Here is a 24,986-nt window from a genome sequence, read left to right as displayed (position 1 = left end):
TTTTTTCTCATTAAAAAAGCAATATATATTTTGTAAATTTAGAATTATAGGAATTTACAAGAGAAAAAATTTTAAAAATTATTAGTCAGACTATTTCAACATTTTTTGCATCTATTTTATTGTTCCTATGCATGCAGTTTATGTATTACATAACTTTTAAAATTAGACTAACTGCTTTAAACTTGAGTTTTAAAAACTTAATAAACATAAGAGTTAAGGTGAACATTTAAATTATTCTTAATTAGAGATTAAACTGAACCTTATTTTATTTAGCTTCCTATGGATGCAATTTATAGTAATTAGACAATCTCAACAAATTGGTTCAACATTTGAAACTAGGCTAAATGCAAGATAGATTAAATTCTAAATATATTTTAACTGCCCACAAATATCTCTTCGTGACTACCAAGTAAATTCTGAGACCAGGTCACTTTAAAGGAATTTCTAACTTACACTGATTTAAGCTCCCTAGAAGATAATTGTGATACCATTCCTCTCCCCTACAATGGTGTGTATGTGTGTCCGTGTGTGTGTGTGTGTGTGTGTGTGTGTGTATTAGCTACTATACCTCTGTTTCTTAGGCCAAAATTGAAGTAGTGCAGTCTTTGTTCAATTTCTTGTCATTAGTTCATGTAATTTCTTTACTAAATTGAGTTCCAATAGGAAATCACATTTTAAATCACATTATATGCTAAATAAAAGAGGAGACAACCAAGGTAGAATCTTAATTATCTGATATATTGGACTCTCTCTTTTATTGTGATTGGAAATAGGGTAATTGACTATAATATCAAATATTAAATATTCTTTGTTGAGTGGTATATCTTTAATTTAAAAGCTATATTTACCTTTTGAACTATGAATTTTAATTTATATCCACATTATAATTTATAGACCATAGTATTCATGTAATATACTTATTTCTGCTAAAGTTTGCATTACATATTGAGCCTTAAGAGGGTTTCTAAGTTTAAAAATGGAGAGTAATCAAACTGAAACAATACAATTTCAATATTAAAATTATTATGCATATATAAACAAATGAATATATTCAGATACAATTTTATTATAATAAGTTTCTTATAAATATATAAAAGTCATGGATTCTTAACCTTTTTGTGTGTGATATGAACTCCTTTGGCAATCTGGTTTGGATATAAACCCCTCTCAGGATAATTTTTTAAGCATAATATAATACAAATAGAAATAAAAAAGCAGGTGCATAGTTTTTGCATGAATCATAGCTTAAAGACCGTATGCATCAAGATTTCGAATAGCCCTTTACTTAATATACCAAAAAATGCCTGAGAACATACCTAAATAGAACAATTTCTTTAACATATAAGAACCAAACTGGCATGTGTTCACTGAATACATATTTTAATGAAGCCCTTATGTTATATTTTGTATATGTGCATTATTTTTGCCTTTAGATCCAGAAGTAAGAATTGTTATCAGTTAAGGAATAAGTATATGATAATAGAGACTTGTAGAAGCTTGGTTTTGTTTTGAATATATATTCCTGTGTTATCTAGCAGAACTGTAAAATCTTGGTATCAATATATTGGACTTTAAAATTTAAAGTTGAGCATTTTAGTACATTACACATTTTGAGCCTTGTCCAATTCAGCTGTAAAGTTGGAGCATGGATTGGTTGATTAAAGGTATGGACAACGGGGAGGGATATGATTGTGGGAGAAGGGGTGGGCTGGGTGGGGGGAGCAATGGGGAAAAAATGGGACAACTGTAATTGAAAAACCAAAAAAAAAAGGTATGAGTTCAGTAAAAAAGAAGGTATGAATGACAGTGTAGAAGGAAGGAGCTCAGTGGTGACAGAAATAGGACCAATAGAGACAGAATTGGAAAATAAACTAGGATGTGGGGGAAAGAAGCACCACAAACAAACAAACAAAAAAAGTATGAAAAGAGAAAAATAAGGAAAGCAAAGACCTACTATGAGTAATTAACATTTTACTTTCCACAAGTCCACATGTCTTCGAATATTTGAAAATTATGTTTCATCTTTTGGGGGGCACTACATATCTTAGATGAATATAATTGCATTTTACCTATTTAAAAACATAAGTTAAATAATGGTTGAGTTTCTCGTAAGTCCCTTATACAATTTTCTCATTTAGTGGCTATTACAGTCCCATTATTTTCATCCTCTCCCTTTTTTCATGGAATGGGTAGAAGGAGACCTGAACTAAAAGAAGTATTGTGTTGACATATTTGGAAATCGTACCACTTAATGTGAACATCAGTAGGGATAGTCACGCTTTTACAGCGAATTTTTCTTTTGCTTTTTTCTAATACTCTGCTGTCTTCTTTGACCTGTATATACTGAAACAGATTTTCAGAGTTTCTTTTACATATTATATATCTTTTGTTTGTGCATTTGCTTGATTTCTTATTTAGATCAGAAGATAGAAAAATCCCTCATATTGGAATAGAGGGTATAAAAAAAAAGAAAGAAAGAATAGGCATGAGAAACAGAAATTCTATATAATAAAAAAACAGGGTATATTATGTATAAAACATAACCAGTCTATGTCTTTTCCTGATTGTGTTTTAAAACAATGTTATTATTACTACACTCTATTACCACAAACTCCATAGACTATACAGCCTAGGGGAACGTTCTAACTCCTGTACAAATCTGAACCCCTCTAAGACTCTCCTTTATGTAGAGGCACTTCACATACAATGTAAAGAATGAAGTGAAGAACTACTTCTGAGTAGTGGATGGTGAGGAGTTGCGGAATACTCCAAACATTAGAAGGCTTTTGAGTCCAAAGAAGAAATTAGATTTATTGCGTTCTTTAACCACAGAAAGGAAAATTGATTTTATGCAGAGGGGAAATACTGTCTCTGTGCTCCATGTATTATAGCAGCATAAGATTGGAATCGCTGCTAAGCCCTTTTGGAGAAAAACTGCACAGATTACTGAGGTTAAGACTGTTGTGGTTTCTCAGCCTTCCTATTTGGCATCTCTTTGCCTTAGGCCATGGCTATATTAAATATTTGTACATTATTATACAAGAAGAAAGTGATAGGGAACCTATATAATGTATTACAGTAGCTCAGAAAGGGCAGAGATCAATTCAGCAGCTTTCAATTAAGGGAAAATATTTCAAGGTTTTTTCTAAAGTCTTTTTTTCTTGAAAATGAATCTCTGACAATATGATTTAAAAAAAAAAGGATGACAACATAACTTTAAACTCTGTTTATAAATATGTGTGCTACAACCTGTGTATCATTCCTAAATGGGAAAATTTATTACCTTGCTCTTCTTTACAAGACTTCCTATGTTGTCTAATAATTACAGAGAGAAATATCCATATATAAGTGGATCAAAACATGGATTTAAAAAAGCAAACAGAAAGAAGAAGTGATTCACTGGATCTGACACCCTGTTTAACATTTCAGGATCAAACCAGTACCAAATTCCTAGGACATAGTAGGGAGTCCAGCAGATGGTAAATGAAGTGGCAAATGCAACCGTCATCTTTAGGGTCCTCAGCCGAGCTCTTGGTATATTGTTCTTGGTTTGATTCAGTTGTAGTTCTAGTAGAAAGAAGAAAGAGTAGGTGTTTAAAGACCAGTTTTGTTACAAAACTAAAGAGGACAAAAGGAAGAGAGAATCACTAATTCAACTGAATGAATATAATGGAAACAAAGTTCAAATGTTTTTAATGATGATAATTTGTTGGAAAAGCATGTTTATATTTTAAGTTTTCAACTGAATCGTATAATAAATAGTTTTTACCAAACTAATATGAATTTGAAATATGAGGGTACTCAGATTCTTAAAATATACATTTAAGAAAGCAGAATGAAGTTGAGTGGAATTGAATTCTCTGCATCTTGGTTGTCATGCCAACATAACCATGTTTATTTTATAAATTCATAAATTTTAGTTTTTGAGAATGCACCAGGTTATTGAAGCAAAAACATCACAAGCACATTTGTGAAGTTTCAGATGAAATAGTCAATTACATATTCAACTGTATTCTGTATCTCCAACACATACACACTCACACACATACACATGTAAATGTGCATAGTTATTTTGTGTGGATGCAGGGGATTTGGTGTGAAACAGAACAGCTTAATTTTAACAAATATATGGCTACAATTTAATAAGGTGTACTTTGCTACATTCTAGAAATCAGGTGTTTGATATAGGGTTGTGATGGCCCAGCAGGAACAATTTGCCAACTGGGTAAATGCAGTAATTGTCCTTTCATCTTTAATCCCATGTGCAAATTTAGAACACTAGGAGATAAAACCTTATCTGTTGTTGTTGTTGGCAGCCGTCCGTCTCGAGAGACGATGGTGTAGCTTCTTAAGAGTCTATCTGCACCGCCGAGAATGGCTGTGCAGCCCGACTCGGGAGTGACACGGTATCTGTCTCCTCCCGTGTTGAATCGACATCTTGCGATGACGCTGGAGTGTCCTCTCCAGTGAAGCTGAAGCTACAGAGCCTGGGCAGGGTGATATGGAGGGTCTGCTGTTGCCCATGCAGCAGACCCCCCCTCTCTTCGCAGCTGAAGGGTCCAAGGGAAAGACGGAGTCAATACAGCTTGGCTTCAGGTGCGCCGCAGGAGTTGCCGGTGTTGACTACAACGTCAAACCGCCTTAGGGACTCCGGCTCCGGATTTTCTGTCGGGGTTTACTCCCTTAGCCTTTCCCCTGAAGAGGTATGCCGCAAGGCAGCGGAGGTTTTTTGGAGTCAGAGTTTTCCTTCTCTGATGTGCCCTGACTGGAAGATCGAACCAGCGACACTTAGCTCGCAGGCCGACGCTCAATCCACTGAGCCAAACCAGCCAGGGCAAAACCTCATCTGTAAATTGGAGGTAATAAAAGCATTAGCTCCTGGGGTGATTGTGAATGTTAAATGAGATAATATATGTAAATTGCCTAGAACAGTATCTGGCACCTAGTAAGTGCCACTCTGGGTAATGCTGTTTAAAATCTGTTTACCCACAATTAACACCAAATTGAAGAAATACATACTGTGGGGATCCTGATGCAGGACCCATGTCAGGGTGAAGATGATTTTTGCATTGCAGATCAGCATGATGAGAAGAGGGATGATGAAGAGGCAGCTGAAGGTGAAAAAGTTATAAAAGGCTTGATGCCACCATCGTGGAAAACTGCAGTGTGTTACGCATTGAGAGAAGCCTCCTGACTGTCCGGAGCCATCAGCTAAATGAATCATTCTGAAGATATATAACTGTATAAGAAAATAAAAACATCAAAGAGTTGTGTTACTCAATTTCAAAGAGTATTTGCATATTTTCTTGAACGTTTTCTGCTTTCTGCCAGCCTCCAAGTATATTGTTGCCCAACACAATTGCTAAGTTCCTTGATGTTTTCCTTTTGGAATTTGTATGAAAAGTTAAAAGTGGATCATTACTTTAAATATGTTTGGGTAATGGGAATTATCGAAATCGATAGGGTTTTGAATTTTTTGAAATTATTTCAAACTTCCAGAGCGATCCTCAACCAAGGACATAAACCTTGTTTGTATTTCGATTTCAGGTGCAATTATGATGAGTAAACTGCAAATAATTTTGTTTATCATTCTATCTGCAGCACCTAAAACTGTGTCTGGCATTTCAAATGTGCCCCCAACATACATATTTAAATTTTAGTTTGAGACAGGAAACCCTAATGAACTGGTTAAAAGGCATGAATAGACAGTTTACAAAAAAGATGGCATTTACGCATATGAAAAGATGTTCAACCTCATGTAAGAGAAATGGCAATTAAAGCAGCAATTAAATGGCATTTTTCACTATCAACATGGGCAAAAATTAAAAAGAATAGTGACATAGTCTCATTGAAAGGCTGCGGGAAACAGGAACTCACATTCATTGCTAGTGAAGATGCAAATTGGCACGACCATAATGGAGGGGTATTTGGCAATAAGTAGCATAATGCATATGCATTTACCTTTGATCCAGCAATTCTACATCCAGGAATTTACTATGAAGATATATCCCTAACCTACATTACATGAAAATACATTTGCACAGTTCATTCAATGATGCATTGTTTGTAATTGAAAAACATTGAGAACATCTACGAGTATTTGGGGAATATGAGGGGGCATATTTCAGAAATCTTTGTGCAGTTCTTTCAAACTTATCTCTATGAAATTATGTTGTTGTTTTTTTAAAGCACAAATTGAATCAGCTATTAAAGAAATGTTGCAAGTAGTTTCCAAAAACAAGTTGTAGTGGACATTTATTCATTCTTTCTCCATTCATCAAGCACACTCCTTACCAAGTCATTTCCAAGCTTTTCCACTGACTCTACTTTACCATGAAACATTAATAAAATGATGAGTGCCGGAGCACTTTATTATTTTTTAAAGATTTTATCTATTTTTAGAGAGAGAGAAAGGGAGAGAAAAAGAGAGAGAGAGAATCATTGATGTGAGAGAGAAACATAGATTGGTTGCCTCCCGCACAGGCCCCCACCAGGGACTGAACCTGCAACCCAAGTGTGTGCCCTGACCAGGAATCAGGAGTAAAACGGTTGACCTCTTGCTTTGTGTTATGACACCCAAACAACTGAGCCACATCGGTCAGAGCTAGAATATGCTCTTTAAAAATACTATATTTTCTTTCTTTGCTTTTACAGTAAGAAAGTTTTAGTAAAATATAAACATAAATATAAGTAAAAGTAATATAGAATACAATCCTGTTTCTTTTATTCGCAATTAAAATGTTTTCCAGTTTCGAGGACAAAAAGAATTTTAAAATTAATCCACTAGAGGGCGCCCAGCAATCATACTCGAGGTCGGCAGCCGTCCGTCTCGAGAGACGATGGTGTAGCTTCTTAAGAGTCTATCTGCACCGCCGAGAATGGTTGTGCAGTCCGACTCGGGAGTGACACGGTATCTGTCTCCTCCCGTGTTGAATCGACATCTTGCGATGACGCTGAAGCTACAGAGCCTGGGCAGGGTGATATGGAGGGTCTGCTGTTGCCCATGCAGCAGACCCCCCCTCTCTTCGCAGCTGAAGGGTCCAAGGGAAAGACGGAGTCAATACAGCTTGGCTTCAGGTGCGCCGCAGGAGTTGCCGGTGTTGACTACAACGTCAAACCGCCTTAGGGACTCCGGCTCCGGATTTTCTGTCGGGGTTTACTCCCCTAGCCTTTCCCCTGAAGAGGTATGCCGCAAGGCAGCGGAGGTTTTTTGGAGTCAGAGTTTTCCTTCTCTGATGTACCCTGACTGGAAGATCGAACCAGCGACACTTAGCTCGCAGGCCGACGCTCAATCCACTGAGCTAAACCAGCCAGGGCCAAGCAATCATACTATTAATCTTGAAATTCAGAAACTTGAATATGCAGTCAGCTAATTCTATTTTATGATCCAGAACAACTTTTTCCTCAATACAAAGAGACCCTTTCAGTTTTCTATTCTTCTTTTCAAGCTACTTTATTTAAAGTTCAGTTTTTAACTTGATCCAACACATGTGAGTTGAGGTTTACTTTTCATAAATTGTAAGAGTCTTATATTTCCCTAAAATCTTTACTTGACTTTATGTTTGACACTGGGCCACATTTTCACTCTAATATTTTATATCTTTAAGTATAATGATGAAGTTTTCAATAATAATGACTTTTAAATATAGTGCTATGATTTGAATTTTGGCTATCATCTTTTTAAAAAAAATTTACAAATTCTTATTTTTAAAGCAACTCCTTGGTCAAAAACTATACTAGGTACTTATCTGTCTTAAAGATAAACCAGATATATTCTACTATCATGGAATTAAGTATTTGGTAGGGAAGATATAGCATGTACGTGGCACCTTCAATGCAGGATAGATTGGTAAGTTCAAAAAGGGAGTTATAGTACAGTGGTATGGAAGATCAGAATGTTACTTGTCCATAAACTAATTTGTTTAAGGTTTGGTTCTGTTTATTTTGTGCTCCAAGGCTATGCTCATTTTAATGATTAATAGAGGGATCATTTTACTTCCAGTGGTTTTTTTGTCCTTGGATTATATTTCTTTAATTTCTTCATGTTTCTTCCCTCTCATCCCTGACCCTAGTTTCATTGGTGTTTGTTTTATTTTGTCATAAACAAGAGCAATCTGTTTTTCTCTTTACAGTCAATTGCAGATTCTCATTTCTCTTTAGAATTATTTTAACCTTCACCCCTACCTCACATTAATTACACCATTACCTAATCTTTTCCAAGGGTAATTATCTTCAGATGATGTGCTTCAGTTTCCTCATCTATAAAATGGACATGTTAATAGTAGCTACTCTTAGGGGCTGTTATAACAATGAGATGAATTAATACTTAGAAAGTGCTTAGAATAGTGCCTGGCATACAGCACTATATCAATTATAACTGCTATGATAATACAATGTCTGAGGCACACAATTTATAAATATGCATCCATATATATTTGTTTATAATTTATATATTTGTAAATATATGCCATATTTTTTTTCCTGAAATCTCTTAACCATCTATTCTCACCTTAAAATGTTTCTGTTATTTCCTTCTCTAGCCTCCTACAGGAAAAAAGGAAATACACAATGTTGCATAGTGTGGTATATATAGTGTAGTAGTTAAAAGCTCTGAGTATGGAGTTAATTGGATGCTGTGACACCTCCACTTATAGATGGTATATTAGGAATGTTATATAACATTCTTATCTTTAGTTTCTTCATGAATGAAATAAGGACAATAATTGCATCTAATTTATTTGGTTGTTGGGAGCCTTACTTAAAGTAATGCATGCAAAAGCATTTAGCATCATTCCTACCTGATATTTATGTCTTCCATAACTATTATTGCTCATTATTATCATTGTTATTGTTATTTCTGCTATTAGTATGACATTACTGGGTTCCAGGACAGTTCTTGGAATATTGTATATGTGTGTTGAGTATTTATTGAATTTAAACTGCTTGTCAAGTTTGGAAGTACATTCTAGTCCTGTAAATGCCCTGGGTCAAACACAAGTCTCTACACATCTTCAGACCACACATATTTACACCAAAGACTAAAGAATGGCTCATATGATATATCTTGCCTGCAGGCCTAGGTTAACTATAGAAATTAAATACTGTCAATATGTAATATTTCATGTTAAACAGTGGTATGAGTTAGTAGCATGTCTCTTTCTGCAAATAATCTGCTACTATGGAATTTTTGTGGTTTTAAATGACTGTCATTGAAAATGATGTAAATTTTAATTATACATTTACACACCTAGTTCGGGAAATGTTTTCTCCTCAACATGTACTTGCCAGCCTAACCACAGATGCTCTTAAATCAGGTCTTTCAGGTCATGTTTGTTGCTTTTTTTCCCTTTGTTTTTCTTTTTCTCTTTTTTCTTTTCTTTTCCTCCCTCTCTCCTTCCCTCCCTCCCTTACTCCCTCCTCCTCCCTCCTTTCCTTCCTCCTCACTTTTAGAAATGATGCCCTCATTTATTATGCTCTGACACATATACTTTTTCAGAATTAATGGGGTAGTTTGGTGACGAGGGAGTAGGTTGGTCAAATTTACTTATCAGTCAGAATAAATGCTATAGATTTGAGAAATTTGAAATAACCCTTATACAACCAATTTTCTTCGCTGTTTTTCAAAGAACTGTCCATTTGAATACCCAACTTCCCTATTATTTTTCTCTTCTGACTTGATGAAAGAAGGAATGAAGACAGGAAAGTAATGAATGAACATCAACTGAGTGTTTATAAAGTCTTGTACTAGATGATTTTACACATCTTATTCTTTATAACTTATTCTTTACTACTACATTTAAACTTAGTTAAGTAACTTACACAGAATCACATAGCTGGTAAGAGATAGTATTGAGATTTGAAGCCAACTTTGTTTAAATCCAATACCCATGTCATTTCTACTATACCATTGCCTGTCATACTTGGCTGCAAGGATATGTGAGGTCTTCAGAGACTATGACTGGAGTTAGTTAATAGCAGGCAGAGAATTGGGCCTCCCTTATTCCTATTCAACAAGAGCAGATCCACTTATATCTGTTTCATTTGTTGGGACTCCACATACAATTTTTAAAAATTCCATTACTAGTAAAAAGTTTGGAAGTACCTGCAGTATATTATGCTGAAACTTTTGGAAATATATCCCCAAACCACCATAGAATTTAGTTTCTGAGGTTAGTAATCAGAAAGGTGGAAAACCAATGCAGCCAATTTGAAATTTGGTTTTTCTGCCCTGTAGCAAAATGTCATAAATTCCCAGATTGCCAGGCCTAAATTTTGACAGCAAATTTGTTGGATTTCCTTTTTAACTGAGTAATGAATTACTCAAGTAATAGAAAATTAATGTATGCACCAAGGGATGAAAATTAAAGTCATCCTTTCAATGCAAATTAGTCATGACAGGGTGTGTCTTTGTCAATGGGCCTGTCTGTAGAGTATGGTAAAGCATGAGGTAATGTGTCACCGTCTAGAAATGAAAAGCCCTCTTTATTTCTTGTCTTCCACATCAGATATATGTAACATTGGTCACAGGGTTGAAACCTCTTTTATTCAGAGAGATAGCAGAGAACTATAATAAAAAGAAAAACTAGCCTTAATAAAAAGACAAGCAGCAAGTGACACTGGGAAAGCAGATGAATCTCTTTAAACCAGTAGTTTTTGAACAGCAGGTTGTGCCTATGAGTTAGTTGTAATCAACAGTAAAAAATAAAATGGAATGAGTAGATATTTATTTCATTAAAACCTTTTCTCAGTTATAGATGTGTGGGAGAAAGACAGGCAGACAGACAGACAAACCATGTCTCTATGTTGTATGTATTTCTTACTTTGGTTACCACCAAAAAACGTTTGAATGGCATTATTTTCAAAGGTTCTCTTTGGGCATCCTCTTATGCATGAAATCAGGATAATAACATCATTCTAATGTACTTTGTAGAGTTAATGTAAATATAAAATATGATTACATATTTTAGGTTTTTTAGGAAATTTCATAAAGTTCTTTACAAATTTTAAGTGCTGCTGAAAATAAAGATGGGTCATTTATTTTACAAAAAATATATAATACCATTATTTTCTGTGGCCCATATTCACAAATCTCTCAGGTAGAGTAATGTATTTGAGGTCAGCCTATTTTATTACTTGAAATTCCTAAACAATTTAATTTTGTATGTTCTTTTTATTATAATACATCAAGATAAATAAGTATTTGACATTTTCTTCTTATCATTGCTATGCTATACTTAGATAAAATAATTGAGTTAATAAATTGGTATTTTATTTACAGCCTCTGGAATAGTCCTTTTAAAGGACAGTGGAATTGTGGTTGTGTGTTGTATTTATGATCATAAATTGACTTATTTCTATTTCTGTTTCAATTTTCATCTACATCAGTATTTCCAAACAGGTGCACTTACACAAAGACTTTATATTGCCAATATTATGTCTAATGAAAATGTTTTCAGCTCTTTTTCAAAGCCTGCCTTTTCTCTCTTCAAATAAACAGACAGGCAGAGAAAGAAAAAAACACTCTTGAATCTACCTATTTCAATGGTTTTACTATTAAAACTTCCTGGCTAAAAATATAGGAGCTTTATTTTACTCCCCTCTATTATTATACGCCTGTTACTAAAGCCTGTTCATCACCAAGTTTTGCTCTTTGTTTGAAATGTCCCTAGTAATTGCTACCTATTTCCTCTGATACCACCATGGTCCCCAACCTAATCACCTCTTTGCCAGATGATCTGAATTCATTGTCTCTCTCTTCTCTCCAAAAATTTTCTTAAGCTATTTTCGTTAAAAATCATTTTAATAATGTATAACATGATGACTATAGTTTATGCTTCTGTGTGACATATAGGAAAAGTTGTTAAGAAAGTAAATACTAAGACTTCTCATCACAAAGATAAATTCTTCTTTCTTCTTATTGTATTTATATGAGATGATAGACATTAGCTGCACCTATTGTGGTAGTTATTTCACAACATATGTATTTGTTTTTAAGGTAAAGTGGTATGTTTATTAAGTTATAATAAGATAAATCGCTCAAAGTACTAGAACATCATATAAATAAATGTCAAAGGTTATGTTTAGAATACTGATAAAAATTAAAAAGTGCAAAAATTAATTAATCAAAATATTAGTAACCAAAAATGTGAAAGGGATACTCTTTTGTGTATTTATATTCAAGAGAGTTCAAAAAGATTGGTGCTTTCTACACTGAGGGTATCAGGAAAAACAATAGTATATAACTTTTCTGGAAATCAATTTAACATTATATTTTAAGGAGTCTTTAATGTTTGTACACATTTTTACTCTGGTATTCCAATTTAAAGGATGTGCTGAAGGCATAAGAAGACACTTGGGAGAAGAGTTTTATTGTAATGTTTGTTATATAATTGAGGAAAAGGAAGCAATTAATACCTTATATACAGGTGGGCCTCACTTGGCACAGTACCATATCAACTGATACTTATGCAGACTGGAAATGCATCCATGCTTTACATGGGTCTCAGTTACCACAGCAATGTGCAAAGGATGACCATCTGCACTCAGTAACTGGCTGGACACAGGCAGGTGGCAGACAACAGAAGCTGCTTGTGCATAACTGGATTCCCTGTGAGGGTGTGTTGACTGTGATCATAAAAGAGAGTGTGACTGTCATGTGACAGACTTTTGTATTTGAATTTATACAAACGTTAAAATGAAGAAGCTCCTGGTTAAGGAAAAGAAAAATCATTTTATATAGCTTTTTATGAAAAAAACAAAAGTAGTTCTTCTGTTTTAATTTTCATCTTCATCAGTATTCCAGATTACCAACTTCTTTGCAAATACCTGTACTTATACAAAGACCTTATATTGCCAATACCATATCTCAAAGCAAATATTTTTAGCTCTTTTCAAAGCCTGTTTTTCCTCCCCTTTCAAATAAACAGATACCTTTGTAAAATAATAAGATTAAGGAAAAGTAAGACTTGTTTTTTATATCTATCAATTTTCTATGATAAAAAATTAATTTTTTTTATTAAAGGGAGGGAGAAAGGAAGGCAATCATTGATGTGAGAATCATTAACGTCAGAGAGAAACATCAAATGGTTGCCCTCTCTACATGCCCTGACTAGGGACTGAAGTCTCAAGCCAGGCATGTGCGCTGACTGGGAATCAAACCATGACCCTTCAGTTTGCAGGACAATGCCCAACCAAACGAGGCACACTGGCCAGGGGTAAACAATTAATTTTATAAGGAAAGAAACAAGTAAACAAAAACTGCACATTTCTAATATCATTTTACAACACATGTAAGTCAAACCATCATGTTGTACATCTTAAACTCATACAGTAATGTACATCAATTCTTTCTCAATAAAACTGAAAAAAAAATCCTTTTACTCTGCATAGGACTCACAAAAGCTATATGGTTCTCACATTAATTTGAGAATTTCCCCTCCCTATCAATGTTTTCTGTAATATAAATCCATTGCAGCCCTGTTCATTGATTCATTTACTTAAACTTTTTTTATTTTTAGTAAAAGGTGATTGTTTTGATGTTTTGAAAAAACATCCTCTTATCCAAATATCTTGAAATCCTGTTTTTGCTAGGTATCTTATTAGGTACTGGGAATATGAAATAAGTTAAACACAACAGTCTTTACTCTTTAGGAACATATAGCTCAAAAGAAAATAGAGGCAAAAAAACAACCCCCCCAATCACATTACATTATGACAAAGAGTGCTATGACGTTAAAGAAAAGGGAGCAACCACCAAATCTAATTTCTTGCTAGACCTAATTCTCAATTTTTCACTTCAGCCAAACATGTCACCTATGAAAATCACACTTGCAATCTTTGCTAAGAAATATATGTGATCCTTGACTTATAATATTTTTTCTATCCAAATACCACCCCTCTTTAAAAACTCAGTTTATTCTACCTTCACCCTAAAATCTTCCTTCACCATTTTCACTCATATTCATCTCTCTTTCTTCTTACTCTTGTAATAGGTTTAAAACAATTTATTATATAGTTATATTAGTTTTTTTAATAAGTTTTGTCTTCACAACTGAATTACATCTCCTTTGAGGGCAATCTCTTTATTTCATCAGTACAAAGCTCAGTGTTAGGAGCCTAATTGGTGTTTACCTTCTTCAAGGAAACCAATCAATAAGCAGTACTCATACTTTAATGAAACAAAATGGAAGATTTCTGGACATAAGCCATAGCTAAATAACTTCATTTCAAGTGACATATTTGCTAATCTTAATCTTGTATATTCAGTCACTGTGAGAATACTTGTAAAATAATTTACTCCAGGGAAATCAAAACACATATTTTTTCCATTTCTCCTGTCATAAAACACACAGTAGTTAAATTTATCTAATATCCAAAAAATATTAGTTAAGTGATGAATTGATGGGAAAATTTACCCAGCTTTCCAGGGTCTCATATTATTTATTTAGGAAGTCCTGCATGGCATTTTTTTTTAACCATCTGGCCAGTTTAGAATGTCTAGATAAATCTCCATTTGTAGTGGCAAGTTTTTGGAGGATCCTGTTTAACTCTGACTTTATTCCTTGACACATCTTTGTACATTTACAAGCATACAGAGAATTGTTCATTTGCTATTAAAGGATCTTTCTATTTGCAAGAATGTATCCTTTTCTTCAGAGATATGACTGCTAACAAAGGCAGATTCTGTAAGTCAATTAGCCAGATGACCTTTGTTGAAAACAAGCTGGAGAGATATCTACCTGCCTCCTGTAGAAGAGGGCCTATGCCTACACCAATAGTCTTAGAGTTTTGCTAACAGCCTGTTACAGTCTAACTTACCTCTGGAAAAGCTTAAGTCAACCTCAGAGAAATATTCAAATACACAAGAATCCAAGATTTTCCACTTTTCCTCTGTATTCAATCCTACTCAGCTGCAAACTTCGGAACAACATACTAATCGAGAATAGTTCTTTCTGAACTGCAATGATAGGATTCTTAATGTTTCTACTCAAGAAGTCCCAAATAACACATTATAAATGCTTCTATCTATGCAAACATCATAGCTCCTAAGGAGTATGTCAATTTACCATGTCAACCAAAGCAAAAAGAAAAATAGATGGAAGACTGAGATGGGGATGAGATTGAGAAGGGTAACATTTTGCGGGAGTATTTACCATCTACTAGAGATCATTCCAGACACTTCAATACATTATTCACTTAATCATCACAAAAGCTGCATAAAGTAGGCCTTACCTCTATGTTATAAATAAAGCAACTAAAACCCAGGGAGGTTAAGAAATTTGCCAAAGTAACAGTGCCAGGATTGAACTCTACTCTCTGACTTGCAGGGCTCAAGCATAACAATAATACAATACTGCCTTTGACACACAATAATACAATACTCATGTTTAGATGGGAAATCTGTGATTGCCATAGACTAACAAGTCCATGATAATAGTTTACCTGTGGTCCAGCAAAGACACTACTGAGGAGCCATGCCAAGCCAATCAAGGACTGTCCCAGCTTGCTGTTGCTCACAGCTAGGGGTCTTGTGATGGCCATGGAGCGGTCCAGGCTGATCACTACCATCATGAAGGCTGGGGCATACATGGAGAAAAGCTTCAGATAGCTGAGCACTTTGCAGAGGAGCTCTCCCCCATACCATTGGACTGTAATGTTCCACATTCCATCCAGTGGCATGACAATCAGAGTCTCCAACAGGTTCGCTAAAGTCAGATGTTTTAAAAGCACCCTCATTCTGGAGAGCTTTTTCCTTTTCTCTTGCTTCTGAGTCCATTTCTTCAGTTTTAACAAAAAGGAAGCATTAAAAGTCGTGGAGAGTAGAAAAAGGAAGAAAGTAACTGTCACACGGATCTTTCCAGATAAGGTCAGGGTGGGGAGGTTGCCCTGCATCAGTGGGCTGCTGCTGTTGACCGATGAACAGTGGTTTTGATTCTGTTCAGGAGAGACACTGTTTGCCATATTTCTCAACTGAGGGAGCTTCAATATTTGTGTTTCTGGCAGTTCTGGGGTTTAATTATAATTGAATCCATTTTATTTCTGCCACTGGTTTAGATTTATGTCACATTTTGTCCCGAAGATACTTTATATTTAATGTGAAAGATCAAGGTGAACTTGCTTTGTGGGCTTGTAATCCAACAAAGGACTAAAACAGAGCATGCCAAACACATTCTGAGGGCCACATGTAACTGTAGTACCTCAGCAGATGGCCTGGTTTCCACAACATTTTTCCTGAGTGAAGAAGGACACTTGAAGCTTAGTTTTGCATTTAAAATTCACTCAGAATACTATTCAAATAACCTTAATGAAGAGATTTTCTAAAAAATGTTAGCGTTCCATCTAACAGATGCAAAATAAAAATGAAGAGAAAGATTAAAAAACTTGATCTAGTTAAAATCTGTTGTTTTAAAAATGAATACATTTCTCAAAAATATTTTTCCTTTTCAATCACACTCTGCTGTGTAGTCAAACACTAAACAAATATGTCAATTTAAAACCATCCTCCACAAAACACCAAATTACTTCCTTAACAGAATCCATTTGATCTAATACAAATTGGGCTCTATTTTAATTTATCAATCAATCTTAATGGTCAGATTATCCATGCTTAAGTTAGAATAAAAATAATTAACTTTAAACAAATTATTGCCTTGCTTTTATAATTACCTAAATATTATACTTGCCATTATTGTACATTATTGGAGATATGGGAGTGAATACTGTATCAATGCTATAACCATATTACTATGTTTCTATATAATATGACTATGTGCTTATATTCCTTTATATGCTATCTGATCATTTCACTTTGAGGTCAGTTAGAAACTTTCTTTGTATTGTTATTTTAACATTCATGGTAACTGTTTGATGATGCTATTTACCAATACTGGTATGACTTACGTTGGAATTTATTGAATCACTAGCTTGATTTGTTGTATGTCAACTAGTTTGCTTCTTTGGCAGCCAAAGCTAGAAGAATATTTAGTAAAGGTGGCTCTTTTTACTTAAATGGCTTATACTTGTGGTACATTATTTGTATTTTTGTTTTATTGATTTCATTTTATTTTATTAATTTTTAATTTTTTATTGTACTTTTTTATTACCATTTAACCCTCTTATACCCCCTGCAATCACCACACTGTTGTCTGTTTTATATTGATTTATTTAATAAATAGTTACTAAATACCTGATCTATATATCTGTGCAGAAGGTATACAGCCATGTAATATGAAAAACAGAGACATTTATTGAAGAAGATACAAGATACAAGAAACATTGTACATAAGACAATGATGCCTCAGTCCCCTTCAAAGCAGGCACCTTGGGACCTCACATAGTTCTCCCAATCATCGTCAGCTGTCCCGTTGTATTTTCCTGAATCTCATTGACAGTCTGAAATCTCGTCTCTTTCAAAAGTGATATTAATTTTGGGAAAAGCCAAAAGTTGCAGGGTGCCAAATCTGGGCTGTAGAGGGGCTGAGGCACATGAGTGATTTGGTGTTTCACAAAAATAGTGCACTAGACATGATGCACCAGCAGGTACATTGTTGTAATGAAGCTCCCAAACACCAGTTGCCAATAGCTATGGCCTTCTGAATCATCTGAACAGTTTCCGTGGAGGAATGTTCAGATTTGTTGTTTTACTTGCTCATTTTGAATGTGATGACCACACAGTACACATTGTCGCTGATTGGTGTCTACCACCCCCAGTGACTGGTACAGTGAAGTCATCACTATTCACATGTGCACATTCCAGTCCACTCTCCTTGGCTGCCAGGTTACACTAATATCATGTAAATTCTTCTCACAACATTAACAATGGCTGCACTTTTTTGAACAGACCTTGTGTTTATCATAGCAAGGGTCACATTTCATATTCTAGTTAGCTGGCTCAAAGTGTGCATTGGTTATCTCTGCTACAGAAAGCTGTTCATGGTAGGCTTTCTCAGAAGAGGTGACAGGGGCATATGTGGCCTGAGGGAAGTGGATGCGAAGAAAAGGCACCAGGTTGGTCTGGAATTTGGTCAAATAAACACGCAGGGCTCCATCAAACCTGAGAGAAGCAGTGATGGAGGACATAATTTGACCTATCAACCTGTTCAGGTTAGTGTAGGCTGGGTGCTTAATATCAAAGTTTCTATGACAGCTGTCATAGATGGCCTCATTGTCAACCATGAAGGAACAATCAGAGTGCTCTAGGGTGGCATGGGTGCTGAGGATGGAGTTGTTTGGCTCAACTACAGCTGTGGAAATCTGGGAGGCTGGGTAGATGGACAACTCCAGCTTGGACTTCCTGCAATAATTGACAGAGAGGCATTCCATCAACAGGGAGGTGAACCCAGAACTAGTTTTTCCACCAAAGCTGTGGAAAACCAGGAAGCTCTGAAAACCTGTGCACTGGTCAGCCAGTTTCTGACTTCAGTCCAGGATGAGATCAATGATTTCCTTGCTAATGATGTATCGCCCACAGGCATAGTTATTGGCAGTATCTTCCTTGCCTGTAATCAGCTGCTCAAGGTGTATGAGCTAGCAGTAGGTACCAGTGCAAACTTCATCAATGGCTATGGGTTCCAGGTCTACAGACACTGCCTGAGGCACAGGCTTGCCAGTGCCTGTCTCAGTGAAGAAGGTGTTGAAGAACTCATCTCTGCACCCAGTGTTTTTGTCACTTGGCATCTGGCCATCCAGTGGGTGCCATGTTCCGGGCAGTAGAGGTCCCAGCAGGCATTGCCGACCTGCACACCAGCCTGACCAATGGGGATGGAGATGCATTGACACATGGTTACTGCTTGTCAGCTGTCAAGCTGATGGCAGAGAGGAAGAGGAGAGGTTGTTTCTTCTTACAGCATGACTCAGGCTGTTGATGTAAGAGAACGTGCCTTAGTTTTAGTGCTTTGATGAGAATAGCCATTGGAAGAGCATATGAGATTTGAGGAAGTGGACATATAATAGAAAAAGGGTTTTAAAAATAGATATGTAAGTCTTAAGGATGTTTAGAGATTTTGAGATGGAACCAGCTCAAGGGACTAGGGCAGATGTTCCAGAAAGACAAGGGAATAGATTCCTTAGGGGAGCTGATTATTCAGTAAGGCTATAAGGAGTTTAGGGTTGGTAAGAAAGGAAGAGGATATATGAGAGGGTGGAGGTGGGGGTAGAATCAAATAGAAGAAGGGGTGTTAAGAAAAGACTATCCTGATGGAATGACAGCAAGTTATAGTGGAGAAAGAGATCGTAAACCTAGGACAATGTATATAGAGATTTGAATTTAAGATTCTAGTTGTGAAGCTCTTCTGACTAACAGGAAAATACAGGGTGTGGCTATGAAAGTGGATAGGAGTAGAGGGTGAATGAAGTTTGATGCACTTAAGGAGCTCAAAGAACCTTGAATCTAGGCTGTTGGATGGGTCAATTATATATATTTTGAAGGTGCTCATTGATTCTGGAAATGATACTAATTAGCAATATGTAACATTTATTGGGTACTAACTATGTTTCAGGCATTTTTCTAAGCATGTTACATATATAAACACATTCAACAATTTGAACGGATATAACTCAATGACGGATTCCCTGCTCATTATGAAATCTTGCCAAATACTATTTTTAGCATTGCCCTGGCTGGTTTAGCTCAGTGGATTGAGCGTCGGCCTGCGAGCTAAGTGTCGCTGGTTCGATCTTCCAGTCAGGGTACATCACAGAAGGAAAACTCTGACTCCAAAAAACCTCCGCTGCCTTGCGGCATACCTCTTCAGGGGAAAGGCTAAGGGAGTAAACCCCGACAGAAAATCCGGAGCCGGAGTCCCTAAGGCGGTTTGACGTTGTAGTCAACACCGGCAACTCCTGCGGCGCACCTGAACCCAAGCTGTATCGACTCCGTCTTTCCCTTGGACCCTTCAGCTGCGAAGAGAGGGGAGGTCTGCTGCATGGGCAACAGCAGACCCTCCATATTACCCTGCCCAGGCTCTGTAGCTTCAGCGTCATCACAAGATGTCGATTCAACACGGGAGGAGACAGATACTACCATGTCACTCCCGAGTCGGACTGCACAGCCATTCTCGGCGGTGCAGATAGACTCTTAAGAAGCTACACCATCGTCTCTCGAGACGGACGGCTGCCGACGACTATTTTTAGCAGAAATTCCTGCATCTGAAGAAACCCAGTAGTTATGACACTGTTGCCCAGGGAAGGGGAAGTACCATTATAACTGACTTTAACTACTATTTTGTCTCTCAATAGAGAGGAAAAGGCAGTCTATCATCATATAATGTGTCATTATGCAGGTTGGTTCACTTAAACCAGCCCTATGTGGAAGTGGCATACTTCATAAATGTGCTTGGCTAACATACCTGTCTTCATGTCAAATTATTTAAAAAAATAAATGTTAAGTATGGGTAATTTTTTCCATAAGAATTTTATGCATTTTCTATACACAAAGAAATTAGGTAAAGAAGTGTACTGATAGCTTAAATCATTAGTCCTTCATGCTTTTTCCCCAAGGTAGCAGGATATGCATAGCATGATATTGCTTTATGCAAAATCCATAATTAAGACAATAAACATATGAAAATATAGAATCTTTGTTATGAAATATAATTTTGAAAAACATGGTATTGTTTCAGAAGATAGCTAGGATGATTCTTGGTGGGAAAAATGAAAGTAAAGTGGAAGCAAAATTTCCATATTATTTATTCTGATTGATAATTTGTATTACTGAGAAATTTTAAGAATTTGGAGATATGGAACCTGGCATTATTTGCATAATTTATTCAAGACTACATAGTGTCTGAGGATAAATCTATTATAATGTGTGTATATGTGAGAATCGTCTTCTGGCCTCATTTTCATATGAAAGAAAAATAGGGACAAATGAAGCAGCATCAAGATCTGTTGAATGCACCCCATGGGATTATCTTGCTGTTTTGTGTCACTCAAGGTGAGGAAGCCATAAATAGAAAAGGGGTGAGTATTTGCACAAAGACTAGGAAGAAAACAGGTAGACAGATTTTTCTGGGAAATTTTTATAGGCAACTCGCTAGGCTACAACCTGCCAATATGTTGGTGTTGTGAAATCCATGTGCTTGTCAGCAGGATATTACTTATATACTCAGAGGAAGTTTATCATGAACACTTATTTTATGATTTCTCAGGGGGACTGGATCTGCAAATCAGCAGTGAAGATTTTCTTAGCAAACTGTAATATTTATTTACTCATATAATTATCTTCAGTCTGGAAAGGGATAAAGGAGAAAATTGTATGTTTGTGCCATTACTTTCACTAAACCTTTGTCAAAATTTAATACACATAGTTCTAAAATTGAATATGTTAAAATATGCAACAATAAATGTTCATGAAGTGATTCTTAGTTAAATGTAGTTTGGGAATTACAAAGATATTTAACAAGTATATAATCTTCAAGCTGTAATCTGCAAAGAACTTCTGCGTTAGAGACCAGTTTTGGACATGATCCAGTCTCGGTAGTATGTCACTCGAGTGTAGACACCAGGCTTGTTTGGAAGAGCACATTCATCTCCCCAGCTTACAATGCCAGCAAGGAACCAAGTACCTCTGTGATCCGCACTAACCAGAGGTCCACCAGAGTCACCCTAAAAAGAAAAAGAATTTATATAATTTCTGTAATTTAAAGATGCATACTGCTTATTTTTCTTTCTGTAGTAAAGATAGGAGAGAAAGAAGGGGGAAAAAAACCCCCCAAGAATTTCAATAATAAAATTATTCTAGTTTTGAATATTTTTGTGTTGTATAATCATTTATTTAAATCCAAGGATATCATTGTATGTCTTTGGATATAAAATACAATAATGGAAAACAAGTATGAAAAGTTTCAACTCAATTATTACTTAAGAGAGATATTGAAGGTATTGTTGTTTATGTAATCATCAGTATGCTGATGAATTCTCTGATTATCTCCCCAAACTTTCCCATTTTCAGACAGATACTGGGAAAATGGAAAGTTTTTATTTACTTACCACCAACACTGGACTACTGCTTTTCCATTCTGGTGTAAACATCCCTCCAATTTTAGAATTGTGTAATTTGACTAAACTACCTTGTAACTGCTTATGGTTTTTATCTACTTATATTTAGGTCGTTTTTCTAGAATGATTGAACACATTGGTATTTTAATTTTCCTTTGCTCTAATTCTTCACATCCATCCTGGATAATTACAACATCTATTGCATGAAACCACAGTCTCTTGGTTTCCTTAATTCTGATAATCTATATATACTTATTAAACATTTCCATGTTACTCCTGACAGGGGTGGAAAGGAGTAAAACAAAAAATTCTCAGCATCTGGAACTGTTCCACCTCTGAAATGCCATTTTTGAGCATTATGATTGCATATACCTATCCCTTCAGTGTTCTCATTCCACTGCTTTTCACTCTACAACTGCTCTTCAGCCTCATTAAGAATGTCAGTCCATGACTCCTACCTTTTCTTCTAGAGTATTAACGTCTTACTTTCCATTTTTATTCATGTGACTATATTCTTAATTTAACCATACCATTGCTCTTTCAACAGGATTCCCACCATAACCTGGGCCAAACCATACACCGAGAAAGAAAACCGTGTTACAAATTTACATCCTGAAACCAATACCTCTTCCTGATAGTTATGTGTCCCCAACCATATTTTTCTCATTTTTAAAAGCAGCCAACCCAAACTTTTCTCATTTCATAATAAAAATATCATTATTTATTTAACTGTATAAAATATACATAATATAAAAGTTATTATTCTAACAGTTCTATGGCACTAAGTACATTAATATTGTTGTGTGATCATTGTCACCATCCATCTCCAGAGTTTTTTCATCTTCCCGTTTTTCTGATCTTTATTATCTTTTACTGTTAGCACATTAAAAGCATGTATATCCGAATCTGTTACTTAGGTGCTTCTTATTTCACACACTTTACCTGAGCATTGGTATTTATGCTCACAAATTCAACTACCACCCAGAGGGCAATGGCTTTTCCATATGTATCTCCAGCCAGAACCCTTTTCTTATCTTAAGGTTTTGTTTTGTTTCCTCCCAATGATATACTAGACATATCTGCCTCAAATTTAGCACATCCCAAATTGAACTTACACCCTCCTCAAACTTTCTTCTGTACACCCTCTCTCCAGTTGCTCAAGGAGAAATATGGGAGTTAGTATTATATTTCTCCTTTCCCTTCTTTCTCACATCTAATCCATCCCATCATCTTGTTACTCAATTGTTACTGTCTCATTGTTTCTTTATTCCTACTGAGTCTTAGTTGAAGCTTTCATTACATTTCTCAAAACATTTTAATAGATCACACTATCTCTAGCTTACTTGATTTCAGTATGTCTTCCACACTGCATATATTGGATTTGGCAAGTAGACAATCATTAGTAATCTTGGCTAGGGTACTTTCGATGGACTGGTAGGGCAAAAGTCCACAAGCAGTGGGCCAGAGAGTGAGTAAATTGAGAATGTGGAACCACGATGGTAAACTGTTCTTTAGAGATTTGACCAAGAAGGGAAAAAAGATAGAGGATATGTCTAGGTAGAGACCTAATAATGTTTGCAGGATATGTGGAAGAGTCCATCTGAGTGGGACAGTTTGGAAAATACGAAGGAAAGTTCAAATTAAGAGAAAATTCAAATATCTGTATAGATGGAAAGAGAGTGGATGAAGAACATAGGTAAGAGATTAGTTTTGGATAGATAGTAGGAGAAACTTATTTATCATGAGCCTAGAAGGTGAAGATAAATGCAAATATAAATCTATCAGGTAAAAAAATTTAAAGGAGTTCTCATGCGATTGCTTTTACTTTTTTTCTAGTTAGTAGAAGGAAATGTCATAAGTTAAGGAATATAAGGATGTGGTGGGAAACATTCAGATAATGTAATGAGAATTTGATATAGACTATGAAAGATGCATTAAATAATTCTACAGTGTATTAAAGACTCAGCTGTGATTACATGACACCAATTACAAGGCTACAAGATTTTTTCTAATTGTGCTAAGGAGCTTACTTATAGAAGCAAATAAATTATATAGATTGCTCAGTGGTTGGAGATTATTTGGGTAGGTTTGGGGGAGGTAGAAGATGGTGATGTCATTCAGGGTAGTGTCAATAGAGTGGTTGAAATAATAAAACATGGGTTCTAGAATGCATAAATTTAGAAGAATCATGGTGCTGAGAGTGATGGACTGAAAGGAATTGGAGAGAAACAGGGATTTAAGCTTGTCCTGACTTGAAAGAATAGGTTTAGTGGGACAGTTGGAATGCTGGGAATCTGTAATTAGAGATGATAATTATGTATTGCAAGTACTTGTTTGCATGCCTTCTTGCTCCTAGAAATCAGGAATAATACTCTATTCACTTTTAACTTTCTTGCACCTAGCACATGGTCTGGCACAAAGTAGTCAATAAATAACCATTACATGAAAGACTGAATCAATAAAATAAGGGTCTACCTGGATTTATCACTGATTCTGCCTGCCTAGATAACTACAGTAGTACTTTTGTTAGCTCTATGACAATTACTTATAAATAGCATCAGGAGTGTTTGAAGCCATGTAAAGCATAAGGAAAGGCAGCTTAGTGTAGCACTCAGAGTATAGGTTACAGAGCTCAATTTCTTGGGTTTAAACTTCAGTTCTGCCACTTAATGCCTGAGTGATTTTAGACAAATTACTTGCTCTCTTTGTCTCCATCTTTATCTGAGAAGTAAGGTTTATAATAGTACAAACATACACCACAGAGCTACCATAACAAACAAATTAATATTTGGAAGATCTTAAAATAGTGGCTGGCACATGGACATGTTATATAAGTGTTTTTAAGTAAATAAACTATTCAGGGTGTTGGAGCCACCTTAAATTAAGAATGGTCCATGATTTGGTGTTGGACTCATTTGAATGTTTCTCAGTGAAAGGGGACCAATTGAACTAAAGTTCCAATATTCCATTTAATCTCTTTATTGTTATTC

The 24,986-nt window shown here is 35.6% G+C and overlaps 2 protein-coding genes and 1 pseudogene across 3 annotated transcripts in view; all 3 read right to left on the bottom strand.

Annotated features, from left to right (window-relative positions):
• Positions 1-3,322: 3,322 nt before the first annotated feature.
• On the bottom strand, positions 3,323-15,960 carry GNRHR (gonadotropin releasing hormone receptor). Of its 2 annotated transcripts, none has more exons than XM_090268145.1 (3): positions 15,442-15,960; positions 5,020-5,239; positions 3,323-3,567 (listed from the first exon to the last, which is right to left on the bottom strand). In XM_090268145.1, exons 1-3 carry the CDS (start codon positions 15,958-15,960, stop codon positions 3,323-3,325), a joined length of 984 nt encoding a protein of 327 aa, XP_090124271.1. The 2 variants fall into 2 exon arrangements, with proteins under 2 accessions (XP_090124271.1, XP_090124273.1); XM_090268147.1 differs by having other exon boundaries at positions 3,432-3,567; positions 5,020-5,111.
• Positions 15,961-17,811: 1,851 nt separating this feature from the next.
• LOC150020055 (tubulin alpha-1A chain pseudogene) lies at positions 17,812-18,779 on the bottom strand (annotated as a pseudogene).
• Positions 18,780-21,428: 2,649 nt separating this feature from the next.
• Positions 21,429-24,986, bottom strand: part of LOC150020054 (transmembrane protease serine 11C-like) — a 53,398-nt gene continuing 49,840 nt past the window's right edge. Inside the window, exon 10 of the mRNA XM_090268144.1 lies at positions 21,429-21,603. Within this exon, the coding sequence (XP_090124270.1) occupies positions 21,442-21,603 (162 nt within the window). The 3' untranslated portion in view covers positions 21,429-21,441. The remainder of the gene's footprint in view (positions 21,604-24,986) is intronic.

This window comes from Furipterus horrens, unplaced genomic scaffold (genome assembly GCF_987537825.1).
Source record: "Furipterus horrens unplaced genomic scaffold, mFurHor1.1.pri manual_scaffold_2, whole genome shotgun sequence".
Taxonomy (NCBI): domain Eukaryota; kingdom Metazoa; phylum Chordata; class Mammalia; order Chiroptera; family Furipteridae; genus Furipterus; species Furipterus horrens.
This window is presented reverse-complemented; position numbering and strand designations above follow the sequence as displayed.